Source organism: Acomys russatus, chromosome 2 (assembly GCF_903995435.1).
Source record: "Acomys russatus chromosome 2, mAcoRus1.1, whole genome shotgun sequence".
NCBI lineage: Eukaryota > Metazoa > Chordata > Mammalia > Rodentia > Muridae > Acomys > Acomys russatus.
This window is the reverse complement of record NC_067138.1, coordinates 23,148,206-23,164,856: the sequence shown is the minus strand read 5'-3', so window position 1 is coordinate 23,164,856 and position 16,651 is coordinate 23,148,206. Positions and strand designations below refer to the sequence as shown.

Here is a 16,651-nt window from a genome sequence, read left to right as displayed (position 1 = left end):
GTAATGGGCTTTACGTTTTAGAAAGCACACCCAGATTGCCTTGATTCGAATAAGAAACCACATCTTATTTCCTTGTAAATTTTATTTAACAGCTAATAAAGTAAACAGATCCCGGATTTCACACACGTAAAGCCCAGTCTCAGATTCTATAAGGAAACAAATCAAACAAGAACTTACACACCGAGATAACCGAAGTCTACAAACCCTCAGAACACGCTGTTGCCTAGTTCTATGAGGAAATCAAATCACGTGAGGCTGAATTTACTCCTTTTCTTCATACAAATGTTCTTTTACTTTGAGTTTCGGAGAAGATGAGGTTCGTGGATATCATTTTTTGTTAGCAAGCTTTCAGATTCCTCCAAGGACAGATTCCTGTTATTTACAAACAAAACAAACAAAAATAACACACCGGCATTTAATTAAGGTGATATGTAAAAAAGATGACAAAGAACCTGGGACACACTAACCCTGGAAAAGGCTCAAGGCTAGTCAGGCTTTCCTGCTTTGGGAGATGTGCGGACATAAGGAAGTTGGGTGGGCTGTGGTGGTGCAGAGGTGCCAGGAGTGCCCTAAATTTTTGCCTGTGCGTGCCCTGGACAGCAGTGGCTGGCGCACACATCGGAACACAAGAAAAGACTGATGTTCATGGAGCAGACCACAGAGACGCTCCTTTTTGCCCTATCTTTGCTATTCTAGCAGACTGATTCAAAGTCCAAATTCCTGAAAGAGACTAGGATTTTCAGTCATTTTAAATATAGGTAATCCTAAAACTCCATTATTACATAACTAATGAGTAAACTAAAGTGTCATAGGGCACTTTTCATGTGCTGATTACTTTATGGTTATTTTCTCATTTCCCCTTTACAGAAACTAAGGATTTTACATTTTACAGACAGGAGGATAGGGTTCCCAGGGATTGGGCAATTTTGAATACCTAGTAAACGGCTAGGGTGGGGGTCAAACTGAGTATATTGTCTCTAACGTTTATCCGCCACAGTATTGAGTATTTGTATTTTGCACAGTTTTACTTGTTAATATATTTATTTATTAAAATTAATACTTTGGACTGATTGGCAGCTTATTAGCAGACTAAATATATGTTCATAGTGTATTTTTCTTTGAAATTCTTACTTGCCTACTTTTCAAAAAGTATGACTTTAGAATGCAGTAGATATTATTGAGTGTGGTGTAAATCTCAGAATTATTCTTAAGTCAAGTTGTAATGTTAATATTGTCTTTAAAATAAAAGCTAAAAAGCAAATATCACATAGCAGAAAATATGTTTAAACAGTTTATACTACACATATTGTATATATTGAACAATAAATTGGTTTCAACTATTTCACTTATTGTTTAAAATAAGGAAAAACTTTTAGCCTGATGTGGTGGCGCACACCTTTAATTTCATCACTCAAGTGGCAGAGGCAGCCAGATTTCTGTGAGTTCAAGGCCAGCCTGGTCTACATATCAAGGTCCAGGACAGCCAGGGTTACATAGAGAGACTCTGTCTCAAAAATAAATGAATAACTTTTATAGTTAAATTTATTCTTTCGAGTGCATAGTTCATCAAGTTTGGGAAAATGTATACATACTTTACCATCAGAATAAGGACACAAAATACCTCCATTATCTGCAACAATTCCCCTTTTGGAGTCTACCCTGTCTCCCAACCCCAGTCCCTCACAAGTTCTGGTCTATTTTTGGTCACTGTGGATTTTCTTTTGCCAGAGTACCACGCTAATAGAAGCGCATAGTAGGTTTCTTTTCAAGTCTAGCTACTTTCCCTTAACGCTTTTCAGACCCTTCATGTTGAGCATCTCATTGGTGCATTTGCTCTCACTGCTGAGTGGCATTCTTAGTATGTATATACATGTACACATCACATGTTATATTACACATGTTATATTGTTATCCATACCCCACTTGAGATATATGTGGTTGTCTTAAATATTTAATGATTACAAATAGACATCATCAACACCTAGGTTGAGTTTCTCTTGAGTGTAGATTTTCATTGCACTTGGGAAAATTTCTGGGCATTGGACCGTATATTTAACTTGACAGTGCATCACACTGTTGTGCTAAGAGGCCTCCTGGTTTCTCAATTCCTATTTTTAGTGTATGAGTTCTAGTAGTCTATATCTAACCAGTATTTAGAGACTTTTAAAAAATGTCTTGTCCATTCTAATCTGCTATTCTTAGAGGCAGGGTGGGCATGTGTGTGCACATGAGCCGGTGTACATGGAGACTAGAGGTTAGCGTTTTGTGTTGGTGTTGGCCAGTCGCTCTCCACCATTTTTTTGTTTGTTTGTTTGTTTGTTTGTTTGACCCAGGATTCTTCACTGAACCTAGATCTCATCAGTTTGGCTAGGCTGGCTGACCAGGGAGCGGTAGGGATCCACCCCATCTCCACCCATCAGTACTGTAGCACTGGGGTTCCAGGCTGGGCTCCTGCGTTGGGCTTTATGTGGGTTCTGGAGATCTGAACACGGGTCCTCTTGCTGGTGTGACATACACTTTACTGACTGAGCCATCTCTGCACTTGCTCTAATGTGTTCTTGACGGGGTCTATATTTACTTAACTATAATGATTTTACAGCTGGGAGCCCCTGCTTGCCAGCTGCTCTGATTTCTCATTATGTATAACCTGCCCACGCTGCTTGGACCCAAGTGGCTGCAGGTGCCTTCAGCTACCCAGGAATGTACTTGTCCATCTTAAGTCACTTCCTTACCTGCTTGCTTTCTGTACCTTCCTGGAGTGGGGAAGATTCTTAGTGGAGTTGTTGAGAGCTTGGCTATTGGATCAGAATATTCTTTTTCTTTGTTTCTGGTTTTTCAAGACAGGGTTTCTCTCTGTAGCCCTGGCTGTCCTACAACTCTCTTTGTAGACCAGGCTGGCCTTAAAATCACAGAGATCTACCACCCTTGGCCTCCTGAGTGCTAGGATTAAAGGCATGCACCACCATGCCCAGCCAGAGTATTCTTTTATTAAAGAGTTCTAGCATTTAAAACTTGTTTGATGCCGGGTGTGGTGGTGCATGCCTTTAATCCCAGCACTCAGGAGGCAGAGGCAGGTGGATTGCTGTGAGTTCGAGGCCAGCCTGGTCTACAAAGTGAGTCTAGGACAGACAGCCAAGGCTACACAGAGAAATCCTGTCTCGAAAAAAACAAACAAAAATTGTTTGAGTAATAAAGACTTGTGTTAAATGGGTTTATGTCATTCTTGTTTATAGAGTAAGGTGTTGACAGCATTGAAGCCATAATTCCTGGACACTAGCTTAGTCTGTTAGAATGGAAAATCTTTATGTTGCTTTCCACTGTTGCTCTTGGGGGTGTATACTACTCTCAAGCACATTCTTTGAGAACTGCAAGTCAAAATGTTAGCATTCTATCTGCATTACTGATATACAAGATGTTTATTTTGCACAGGAAATTAAATATACTGAAAGAAAGATTAGCAAAGCAAAACTAAAGGCATTTTGACTTTGCGAGCACGTTTATGAAAAAGCATTCTAAGAGTTTTATGATAAATATATTACCTCAGTTCTGAAAATTCTTTTTGAAGCACACAGATCTGTTATTACAACTGTTTGAACATAACCAGCTATGAAAGCCAGTTATTTTAACTATTGGAATCCACTTTTTAAAAAAAGATTTATTAGCCAGGCATGATGGCTCACATCTTTAATCCCATCACTCAAGGGAGGCAGAGGCAGACAGATCTTTGTGAGGCCAGCCTGGTCTACAAAAGTGAATCCAGGACAGCCAAGGCTCACAGAGAAAAGAGAAACCCTGTCTCAAAAACAAAAAACCAACAAAAAGATTTATGTATGTATATATATAGGTGCTTCGTCTGCATGTACATTTGTACACTAGAAGAGAGTAGCAGATCCTGTGGGGCTACAGTTAGAGACAGTTGTGAGCTGCCATATGGGTGCTGGGACTTGAACTCAGGACCTCTGGAAGAACAGCTAGTATTCTTAACTGTTGAGCCACCTCTCCAGCCCAAGAATCCGTTTTTAATTCAAACAAATTCTTCCCACAGCTTAGCAAATACCCCAACTAGGTATTTCATAAATAGCTAACCAACACAGCGGAAACTCATTCCTATGAATTGAGAGTCCCTGGGATTCATATTCCTTGAAGATATTGGAAACCCAGCATGGCCTAATGCAGCTGCAAAGGTGTTTAAATTAGCAAAGTGTGTGGGTCTATGGTTATCAATGTTGCCTGGACTTAAGAGACAGTTAAGTAACCATTTGCCTTCTCTGTGGTATAGTGCTTAATAGTATTCTCGGTGGGTCTTATGAGCAGCATACAGGGATGCAATGTCGATTTTTAAACCAAGGTCCAAGTAGCCCCTAACATATTTGAAGAGAGGAAACATCTGTCAAAAGTGCTTACTGTGACAAATACAGAGGGAAGCGACAGTGTGTACCACTTTTGCTCATTTAATACTATGCATTATTTTTAATTGAACAGCGAAGGCATTTGTTCAAGATCAGTCTTTAAATAAAAATAGTTTCGACCTACTCTTTAATTAACGTGTACTTCGATAGTATCAAGTTCAGTCTGAGGGTCACAAACAACGCCAACAGGTCTGACTTTTTCCTCCCTGCAGGGAGAGCAGGCTTGTGTAAATATACACGCGTAGACGGCATGCATTTATAAGAGACAGGGAAAACATTCCTGTCTTCAGACAGATGTTGCTTCGTGGTGCTCCACTCTGCAGACAGGCCCCACTGCCGGGGTGTGGAGGCCTCCAGGAGTGTGCAGCACACTGTTGCTTTTGAAGCGTGTCCTGTTGTCTGCCTCTCGGCAGGCTCCTCACCTTGAATGTTAAATAGAGCTTGTCAAAATGTATTGTGGGTGCCACCTCATCTTCACCTTCCAAAGGATTAAGGGAAAGAGCTGCTTTGATAGAATCTCTTAGGAACTGAAAATCTGATCTTTGTGTTTGTGTTCAGATAGGTTTGCTTTGTGTGTGTGTGTGAGAAAGTATGTGCACACGCATTGGATGTTGAACACATGATGCTAGGCAAATATGCTCTACCATTGATCCAACACTCCAGGCCAAATTATTGTTTTCTGCGGGGATGTTTAAAAAAAAATTTTTTTTTTTTTGCTTTCTTTCTTTGGAAAAAAATTACTTTTACTTTATATGTATTGGTGGTTTGCCTGCATGTATGTCTGTGTGAGGGTGCCAGATCCCTTGGAACTAGAGTCACAGACAGTTTTGAGCTGCCATGTGAGTTCTTGCCATTGACCCTGGGTCCTTTGGAAGGAGACAGTGTTTTTAACTGCTGAGCCATCTCTCCAACTCCTCCCAGCCAAATTATTAATTTTTTTTTTTACCTTACCAATCTTCCAGCTGTAATCTCCTTTTGGGTTTGGGTTTTGTTTTGTTTGGACATTAACTTGCTAAAGGTTGCATGGCTGCACTCATAGATCAAAGTGCTGAGCCATACATTAGCCTTCTGCCTTGGATGTGTGGTATAGCTCAATTCAAAATGGACATTGCATGCATGAACTGTGACACAGAAACAAAAATGGACACTAGTTCATGTGAGCAAATAAGATTCCCTCCCCAAGTTATTAAACTGCTAGCATCAGTCACATCCTAAAATAACTTTTCAAGCACATGAAATTCTGTAATATATTTGGTCTTTTAAAAAATTTTTTGTTAAAGAGTGACATAACTAATATTACCATCTAATCAAACTTAAATCTTCTAAGTCACCAAAAACCATATTTGGCATGATTTCAGAGAAAAATCTATCTGAGGAAATAATAAACATGTAAAAATAAATTTTACATAACATTTTTCCCACAAGATAAACTGACAATTCAGAATTGAACATACTCAATTTCACACAATGATAGGAGCTTCTCACAAAAGCCCTCTGTTCTGCTTGCCTTTTTAAAGGAAGTTTATCTTTGCAGCAGAATGGCAGTTTTTACTTTAAAAAATGCCTTTAGCTCTGAGGTTCTGGTTGGGATAATGAGAGAAGAGCACCCACTCACTGTTTCATTAGTACACTCCTAATGGTCTGGACTTTGCACATGGATACAGAGCATGTGCTGTGTGCCACAGCTTACTGTGGATCCAGTTAGGACGTGGTGATGTATAAAGCTCACCAACTTTGTTTCCTGAAGACTGCTCAAGAGGGGAGATTAAACAAAAGGGAAACTGGACATACATGGGGAGACAGTTGAAATAAAATGTATAGAATGTGTTAACAATGCTCTGAGCATCACCAACATTATACAGCAATTGTGGCAGATCTGTAAAATACTTGAAATTAGGATTGTTTGAATTTTTTTCTTTTAAGATGGGATATTTTTTAGCTCAGGCTGGCCTTGAACTTGCTGTTTAGCTGATGATATCTGTGAACACCTAATCATGCCCCTTCAACCTCCAGAGTTCTGGGATTGTAGCTGGTCTTATCACAGCTCTCTTCTTGGTTGATTTTTGTTGTCGCTGTTTATTTGTTTGCTGCCCTGGACTCACTTTGTAGACAAGGCTGGCCTGGTCCACCTGCTTCTGCCACCCAAATGCTGGGATCAAAGGTATGCAATACCACGTCCAGTGCTTGTTTGAATTTTTATCTTGTGTTGTTTAATGTATGAGAAACATGTAGTTTAGAATAAATGAGGTTATTTCCTGGAATCATTGTCATCTTTGTTGTTGTTGTTTGGTTTTTCAAGACAGGGTTTCTCTGTATGTATCCTTGGCTGTCCTGGACTCACTCTGTAGACCAGGCTGGCCTCTAACTCACAGGGATCCACCTGCCTCTACTTCCCAAGTACTGGGATTAAAGGTGTGTACCACCATACCCAGCCATCCTTTTTTTTTTTTTTTTTTTTAAATCAAAAACAACTGTATTTCTCACTAGGAACTTTACAGTAGATTTTTATAGAACTAAATTGAGTATAGACCCCGGGCTTAGAATTGAGACTCAAACTTTTTTTTTTTTAAATCATAAACACCTTTGGGAATAAATGCCATTTCTAAAGGCTCCAGAGAGACCAGGTTCCGAACTTTTGGCTTTGAGCAGAGGATACAGTAGTCTACCTACTCCTTAGGCTCCTCCTTTCTACTGTCATCTGTCACACCCTGTTCCTTCTATCTCCTGTCACTCAAGCCTGGGACCTCACCTTCCTTAGAGATAGTTCTCTCCTCCTGAAAATTCAGACATCTTTATCTACATCTTTAAGAACTTTCCTGGCCCACACTGAGTGCATCTAGTCAAATTCCCAACTTCCAGAATCATTCCCATCTCTGCACTTTTATGACTGTGCTGACCAACACTGACATGTGCACGTGTGTGTGTAGAAAGGACTTAGAACAATCAGAAGGCCCTGCTCTTCATCTGTGTTGACAGTAAGGGTATCCCACTCCCCTAAAAAAGACAAACCATATAGACACTTGAAAGAACGTACCCTATGTCTTCAGCAACTTTAGTTTTATCTTCTTGGGAACATCCTGACGATGCATTTCTGTGTACAAGGTATCTCTGTACATCAGAGAAAAAGACTACTTTTGGATTACCCACCTGTGGGTAACAAACAGGAACTATGTGATGGATTGTTTCAAAGTTACCTGCAGCATACAAAGAATTAAAAAGCATCCTGCTTTGAAACTAATTACTAGATTATCAGGTGATATATATTAGTAGCATAAATTATATGTTATGGAGTGGAATTAAAGAAAGACAAAAAACCCACAGTAAAATCAATAATAAATTAATATCCAAAATATAACACCACAGACTTTTTTATATATAAAAACTATACAGGAAAGTTCATAGTTAAGTCTTAGAGAGAAAATAGACATGCTAGCAATAATATAAACATAATTGGCTTAAGTTATGCTTTTCTAAAATTATTTTCAAAGTAGACTTTAGGGTGTGGGTTAGTCATGTATAGTTGTTGGGTATGCTCATTATCATTCCATATCATGTGAATGTCCCTGTCGTAGGGGGACTGCCATGTTTACCTCTCAACCCCAGTGTCTTCAATAGCTCAGTATCCAACATGCTTAACTATCTTTCCTGAGTGTTAAGATTAAACTCAGGGTCTCATCCTGAGCTGTCCAAAAATAGTTATTAAATCAATATATTAATCTTCCAAGTGCTGTGAAATCATTTTGGATCTTACTGAAGTACTTGATTATATTTCCAGCTTTGATTTACATGGTTACATTTAGGATTACTTTTTTTAATTCTAAGATTCTTTAAGTCAGGGGCTATAATCTATCTACTTTTACTTTAATTCCCAATATAGAGCTATAAATTCAGAAGGCTTTCAAATATATAAAATATATTAAAAACATGTCTAAGAAATGAGGACGTATACAGATTGCTTCTTTTTGTGATGGCTGATTTTGACTGTCAGTTTGAGTGGATTAAGAAATGCTGTGGCGGGCAAGGGTGATGCTTCTTGACCATGAAGACGAGCACTGAATGCCAGGATGTACGCTGATAGCTCACAACTGTCTACAACTCTAGCTCCAAGGGCTCTGACTCTCTTCTGGCTTCCATGGGCACCTGCACACATGTGTTCATACACACAAACGTTAAAAACTAATGGCCCGGGGACTAGAAAAGCACACGCGTGTGACGGTGCTTACAGGGACAATTAGACGCCCAGGCCCCTGGCCTAATGATGAGTGGATTTGTGATCTGACAGCATTTGGGGGAGATGGTAACTAGGAAGTGAGGCTTGACTGGAGGAAGGAGGTCACTGCGGACATGCCCTCGGGGGCTCTAACTTGCCTGGCTCCTTCCTTTATGTCCCTTTCTTGGTCTCCTGTCTACTAAGAAGTGAAAAGCTGCCTCTACCAAATGCGCTACTGCCACGATGCTTTGCTTAAGTGCATAAGCATGGGCTCAACCCTTTGACACTATGAGCGAAAATAAAAAATTTCTCCCTTATTCCTGATCACAGAAATAAGTTAGCAACCCACATAGTCTTCATCATTGCTAACACTTGATACTTTTGTTCTGTTTGAGACAAGGTTGCATTACCCTAAGGCTGGTCTTGAACCCCTGATTGTCTTGTCTTACCTCTGCATGCACTGCCATGCCTGGCTTTTGGTTTTGTTTATTTTTATTTTATGTTGTGTGTGCTTTGTTGCATGTGTATATGCGTGCCACATGCACGCCTGGAAAAGTAGCATGCTCTTAACTGGTGAACCTTCTCTATCCATGCCATCTGACCGGAAGTCACATGGTCATGACTGCTGAGTCAGCATCTCGTCATGTCCTGCCTACTTTATTGTGCTGGGCCGTTGTTAATGACTCTTCAGAAATGTCCACTCAAGGTCTTAACCTATTTTGGAATCAGGCTCTTAATATTCCTTTGCTAGTGAGTTGTAGGAGTTTCTGATTAGTTTGGGATTAACTTCTGTCTGGTACACAGGTTGAAGGATTTTCTTCCATTTCAGAGGTGTCGCTTTGCTGTTTCCTTTCTTGTACAGAAACTTCTTGGTTTGATCTAGTCTTGCTTAATTATTTCTGTGGTTCCATCTGTGTTACCAGCAAAGTCCTCGCCAAGATGAGATCTGTGGAGCTTACCCACTATGTTTTCTTCCAGAAGTTTGATGGTTCATGTTTTTTACATTTTTAGTCCACTTTAAGTTGATTTTTGAGTATAGGGGTACAGTTTCCTTTCTTTTAAATGTGGTTATGTAATGTTCCCAAACCTGCTGAAGCAACTGCTCTTTTTTTTTTTTTATTGTGTGTTTTTGGCACATTTGTCAAAAATCAGTTTATATATGTTTGTGGCCTTTTTTTCTTCTACTGGTTTCATACTGTTTTGACTACTGAACTTCATTGTAGATTTTGACATAAGAAGCTATGATGCCACTAAGTTTCTTCTTTCTCAAGACTGATTTGGTTATTTGTGATCTATGAATTTAGAATATGCTTATTTTTGTAAAAGCTGACATTGTGATTTTGACAGGGATTTCATCGAAACTGTAGATCACTTTGGAGTAGGTGAATATTGTAAGTCCTTCCTTCTTTCCTTCTTTCTGGTTTGTTTGTTTGCTTGTTTTTCAAGACAGAGTTTCTCTGTATAGCCCTGGCTGTCCTGGAACTCTGTAGACCACCCTGGCCTTGACTTACAGAGATCTACCTGACTCTGCCTCTCAAGTGCTGGGATTAAAAGTATACACAAGGTGCTCTACCAATGAGCTCTACCAATGCTGGCCATTGAGCTACCAATGAGCTAGCATGCCCAGCCTTTCCTTTAAATTAAAAAAACTTTTTAAAATATATTTTATTCCGGTTTATTTATGTATTTTATGTATATGGGTACAGTGTCTGCATTTACATCTGTACACCAGAAGAGGGCACCAGACAGTTGTGAACTGTCATGTGGGTGCTGGGAATTGAATTCATGACCTTTGGAAGAGCAGTGAGTGCTCTTAAACACTGAGCCATCTCTCCAGCCCAGCTTAGCCCTTCCTTACTCTGGGGCAGGACATGTTACCTGCACTGGCCTCAAACTAGCCTTTTAAACATCTAGGAGTACAAGTGTGCACTCTAGCCATGCCGGGCTACAAGACTACAATTCAGCTAGGAGGAAAAACAGAAGATATGCTTCCTGAGTGTTTTACACATTTCAGACCGTGAGAAATGTGCATTGCCAGCACGGTGTCAATCATTGATATGCTGGCAACTAGCGAAGTCCCAGTTCTCCTAAATGATTTTCAGTAGTCTGTGTTCAATGATGTGACATAGCAAGATGACCAGGCCTCCATGTCTTCCTACCTCACCTCAACCTTTTCCTAGGATGACAGACTTCTGTGCTCTCCTTGTAACTGCCCTGCCCAGTGTCCTTTCCCTTGGTCTCACAGCCCTGCTGGCATGCGTCCATCCCCTGCATCCAAAGGTACCAACTAGAGTTAGTTGTGGAGCAAAGTGTTGGATGCAAAAATTACTGTGGGCGGAAGAGGCTTATTCCTCTACAGACTCTGGGCTCAAGTCTAGGTGGCTTCCTAATATGGCAAAGGTAACTGTTACATTGCTCTTATTTATATTTAGCTGCATTGATTAGGCAAAGGTTAGGGTGCCCTTTCAAATACTACCGTAAGCATATTATAATCCAAGCATTTAGGCTCTAGCATGTGTGCATAATAAGTGGACTGGCCTCAGAGTGCAAGGCAGATGTGGTTGACTTATATCTAATATTTGTTTATTATTTTGATTATTTTTATGGGCCCTCACTCCATTGCCTAGACTCTTTTGGGATTCACTGTTTCGGCCAATGTTTTTTGTTGTTTTTGTTTTTTTGAGTCAGGGTTTCTCTGGATAACAGTCCTGCGTGCTGCCACAGCTGGGCAGGCTCAGCCAATGCAAATGTAGTGCAGGGTTGTTCATACTCTTATCATTTTCACTGCAGATAAAATTTCCTAATAACTATATTTGCCCTTATCAACAACCAGGTAACTGAATACAGTTTTCTTTCCTTCTTTCTCTTTCTTTCTTTCTTTCTTTCTTTCTTTCTTTCTTTCTTTCTTTTTTGAAATAGGGTATCTCTGTGTAGCCTTGGCTGTCCTGGACTCACTCTGTAGACCAGGCTGGCCTGGAACTCACAGAGATCTACCTGCCGCTGCCTCCCGAGTGCTGGGATTAAAGGCGTGCGCCACCACACCCGGCTCTGAATACACTCTTAAAGCCTAAGACCATCACCACAAATGCCAGACACCACTGCCCACTTATTGTTTTGTAGCTTTTGTCAGGCTGTCCCTCAGCTAGATGCTGTGGGCTCACAGGCACTTACTTAGGTAGGAGTTGCTTGGCTCCTCACTCTTGCTGCTCCTTTTCTTACTGACTTTCTTGGCATCTTTGGATGCTTTCCAATTCATTAGGAATTGCCTTTCCATATTTTTTATTTCTTTTCCATCAAGATATTCTGGAGAAGATATATAAGTTTAAAATACAGTGGGCATATACATAAACATGTGTATATGTCTATATATATGAAAATAAAAATAGATACTCTGGCTTAGAACACATGTTACCTCATATGCTAAAATAAAGTCCTTTTTGAAAACACCTTAGTTGCTGGGCACCATGGCACACGCCTGTAATTCCAGCACTTGGGGAGGCAGAGGCAAGCAGATCGCTGTGAGTTTGAGGCCAGCCTGGTCTACAAAGTGAGTCCAAGACAGCCAAGGCTACACAGAGAAACCCTGTCTCCCAAACAAAACAAAACACCTTAGTCATGTTGGCTAATCTTATCATTTAGGAAATTGGGGCAGGAGAATTACCATGAGTTTGAGAATAGTCAGAATGCCCACATAATGAATTCTAGGCCAGCCTGGGCTATGGAGTGAGAACTTGTCTCAAACAACAACAAAACAAAACAAAATTGCAGGTTCAGTAATGATTTATATCTTTTTGATTTGCTGCTAAAGAAGCACCCTGGTAACTACCAAAGACCATAGGGTATGGGTTGCTCTTCAGCTGGTAAGGTCCTATTGCTAAAGACAACTTACTTCAGTCATCAAACATGGAGAAGCTGAGCTGGCGCCTAAGCAGAGGCTTCATCCCTCCTAACCAACATGCATGGTACTGAAAGGTCCTCTGCATGGTACCAGAGGAGAAATGTAATCATCATTGTAGCTACAAACCCTGTGTCCTACAACGGTGACCTATCTTCACGATACACTTGTGTAACAAGGGTAAAACCATTGTGGGCAAAGCTAACTACTCTCTGATAGAACCCAAGCTGGACACCAACAGGGTGGCCAAGAACTTGAAAATGGCAATGAGCCGAGGGGACATAGGAATAAAATGACCCCTAAGACATTCTGGGATATATCAGTGCCTTGCTCAGCCATTGTTAGAGAAGCTTCTTGCAGTAGATGGGAACTAACACAAAAACCCACAACTGTACAATGTATAAAGAGTGAGAGACTGGAACTCTTGCCATGACTCGGAGATACATGCTGAAGAGGAGGTAGGAAGATTGGAAGAGCCAATGGATGGTCCAAAGACACAGTAACTTCCAGATACAACAACAGCGGTGCACATATGAACTCACAGAGACCATGGGCCTGTGTAGATACACGAGGCCCCATCACTGGGGTGGAGATGTGGACATGGGCTCCCACCCCTACCAAGAAGCCATCTGCAAGTGATGCCTCCTGGGATATGAAAAACCAATTTCCTCCTAATAAGTCTCTCTGGGTACACTAACTACTCTTCAGGGTAGGCCCCATGCCAGTAGTAGTTGGCCAACAAGAACAAACTGTGGACCTTTTGTCTTGTTTTGTTTTGTTTGGACATGCATACACACACACACACACACACATGTATGTATGTATGTATGTATGTATGTATGTATGTATGTATGTATACTGTCTCTGTCTTTTGCTTGTATATTTTTGGTTTTTTGTTTTGGTTTTTTTTGTTTGTTTGGTTTTTTGTTTTGTTTTGTTTTTCAAGACAGAGTCTCTCTGTTGCCTTGGCTGTCCTGGATTTCCTTTGTAGATCAGGCTGGCCTCGAACTCACAGCAATCTGCCTGCCTCTGCCTCCTGAGTGCTGAGATTTTGTGGGTTTTTTTTTTTTTTTTCATTTTGTGTGTGTGTGTTTTTCCTTTTTTAAATTTGTTTTTAAGATTTATTTATTTAGCCGGGCAGTAGGAGTGCATGCCTTTAATCCCAGCACTGGGGAGGCAGAGGCAGCCAGATCACTGTGAGTTCGAAGCCAGCCTGGTCTACAAAGCAAGTCCAGGACAGCCAAGGCTACATAAAGAAACCCTGTCTCGAAAAACCAACCAACCAACCAACCAAACAACAAACAAACAAACAAAAAGGGACAGAGATAGTTTTCTAACCTGCACTCCTGGCATACTCAGATAATCAAGTTTACTCCTTCTCAAGTCTCTGAAAGAGTTGAAGACCAGGTAGCGTAGTTTTACAATGCAGCTTAATTGTTTAGGGGTTAAGATGTTTTTAGGTCTAGATAGGTGTTCTAAGTTGATAATGACAATATGTGATGGAGATTGATTTACATTCAGAAGTTTAGATGTACCAGGAGAGGAAAGATGTCTTCTTCAAGGCTGTCAAATACAAATAGCCAAAACACTAAGAATGTAACATTTATATAATTCCTGATTGTGTCATGGCTCTTCTTGCTATAGATAATCTATTGTATATGTGTGTAATAGTATAAATGTATATGTAAAAAATAAAATAAAATTGTATTTTTAAAAAAGGGAAAAAGGATTTATTTATTTATTTGATGAATACTCATCTCCATGTGCACCTGCATGCCAGAAGAGGGCATCAGGTTGTGAGCCACCATGTGGTTGCTGGGAATTGAACTAAGGACCTCTGGAAGAACAGACAATGCTCTTAACTGCTGAGCCACCTCTCCAGCACTCCCTGCCTCTCGTTTAAGAGAGAGAAAGGGAATGACATTGGGAGTGTGGAGAAGCGAGGAGGGTCAGGAAGGTGTCGGGGGAGGGGAAAATTTGATCAGAATATAGTGTATAATATTTTTTCAGTAAAAAAAGAATTGAGAAAAATGCTTATTTGTACACTTATGTATTTTTAATTTTGTGTTGTGATGTATACATATGTATGTATTGGTGTGTGTGTGTGTGTGTGTGTGTGTGTGTGTGTGTGTGTGTGTGTGTGTAGTTCACAGATTGATGTCAAGGGTCTAGCTTTACCAATGTCCACCTTAGTCTTTGAGATAGAGTCTCTCATTTAATCCCAGGAGGCAGAGGCAGGAGGATCTCTGAGTTCAGGCCAGCCAAGTCTACAAAGAGAGCCCAGGACAGCTAACCCTGTCTTGGAAAAAAAAGAAAGAAATTAGGGTTCACTAGTTTGGCAGGACTAGTTACTTACTGAGTCCCAGATACCCTGTGGGCTTTCTCCCCAGTACCAGAATCACAGGCATGTGCCAGCATGCCTGGCTTTAGACATGGATTCTGGGGAGCCAAGCTCAGGGCCTCATTTATGGCAAATACTATACTGACTGCATTTCCTCCCTGGTCTTTACACTCACACTTGTTTTTATTTATTTTTAGTTTCTGACTTAAAAATATGCATTTATTACAAGCAACTGCAGCATGATGAAAGGACAGAAAAAGGATCTATTACTATCCATACCCTGTAAACAGTCTGGAGTTGACCTTCTTCTAAGATCATATGCAAATTATGTTGGTTTTCAAAGATGAAATGTTGTTATAATGAAAATAAAATCATGTTTTTGAAAGATTCATTTATTTTTTATTTTTTTATTTTATTTTATTTTTATTTTTTTGGTTTTTCAAGACAGGGTCTCTCTGTGTAGCCTTGGCCATCCTGGACTCACTTTGTAGACCAGGCTGGCCTCGAACTCACAGAGATCCGCCTGCCTCTGCCTCCCGAGTGCTGGGATTAAAGGCATGCACCACCACACCCGGCTCTCATTTATTTTTTATATATACAATGTTTTGTTTACATGTACACCTGTACACCAGAAGGGGGCACCAGATCTCATTATAGATGGTTGTGAGCCACCATGTGGTTGCTGGGAATTGAACTCAGGATCTTGGGAAGAGCAGCCAGTGCTCTTAACCTCTGAACCGCCTCTCCAGTCCATAAAAGCATGTTTTTATAGCCAGACATGCTGATACACACCTGTAACCCCAGCACTCGGGAGACAGAGGCAGATGGATCTCTGAATTTGAGGCCAGCTTGGTCTACAAAGCCAGTCCAGAAAAGCCAGGAATAGAAGAGAAACCCTGTCTCAAAAAACCAAAAAAGAAAAAAAAAAATCATGTTTTTATAAACTTAATTATTGGGCTTAGAAAAAATAATATAGAAGTCAGGCATAATGGCACATGCCCTTAATACCAACACTCAGGAGGAAGAGGCAGAGGCAGACAGATCTCTGAATTTGAGGCCAGCCTGGTCTACATAGAGAGTTCCAGAACCTCCAGGGCTATACAAAGAAACCTTATATACACACACACACACATATACACACACATACACATATACACTTACACATACATATACATATATAATATATATAGTAAGCATTTAGTAATTCATCTTTAAACACAATTTAAAATTTTTACACATGTATGGCTGCATGCCAGAAGAGGGCGCCAAATCTCATTATAGATTGTTGTGAGCCTCCATGTGGTTGCTGGGGATTAAACTCAGGACCTCAGAAAGAGCAGTCACTGCTCTTAACCTCTGAGCCACCTCTCTAGCCCTAAACACAATTTCTAATGAGTGATAATTTAGTATATATGGATAGTCTATAAAATACTGAACAATTTCCTTATTTTATTTTACTTATTCTTTTTATGACATAAAGTGGCTTATGTGGCCTTACTTTAATAAAGAGACTTAATTTTTCTAACAATGTATCTGTATAATTTTTAAATTTTTATTTATTTTTATGTGCATTAGAGTTTTGCTTGCATGCCTGTCTCTGTGTGTGATGATGTCTGGAACTGGAGTTACAGAGAGTTGTGAGCCGCCATGTGGGTGCTTGGAATTGAACCTGGTTCTTTGGAAAAACAGCCAGTGCTCTTAACCACTGAGCAATCTTTTCAGTCCATGTGTAATCCCTCCAGCCCCAAGAGAGGGTTTCTCTGTGTAGCCTTGGGGGTCTTGGAACTCACTCTGTA

The 16,651-nt window shown here is 40.3% G+C and overlaps 1 protein-coding gene across 3 annotated transcripts in view; it reads right to left on the bottom strand.

Annotated features, from left to right (window-relative positions):
- Positions 1-233: 233 nt before the first annotated feature.
- Positions 234-16,651, bottom strand: part of Ppp1r42 (protein phosphatase 1 regulatory subunit 42) — a 35,126-nt gene continuing 18,708 nt past the window's right edge. The window contains exons 6-8 of one of the 3 annotated variants that reach the window (XM_051159282.1): positions 11,791-11,922; positions 7,444-7,603; positions 234-372 (exon numbers count right to left, since the gene is read on the bottom strand). In XM_051159282.1, coding sequence (XP_051015239.1) covers positions 291-372; positions 7,444-7,603; positions 11,791-11,922 — 374 coding nt within the window. In that variant the 3' untranslated portion in view covers positions 234-290. The remainder of the gene's footprint in view (positions 373-7,443; positions 7,604-11,790; positions 11,923-16,651) is intronic. The other 2 variants (XR_007832083.1, XM_051159288.1) reach the window with 2 other exon arrangements.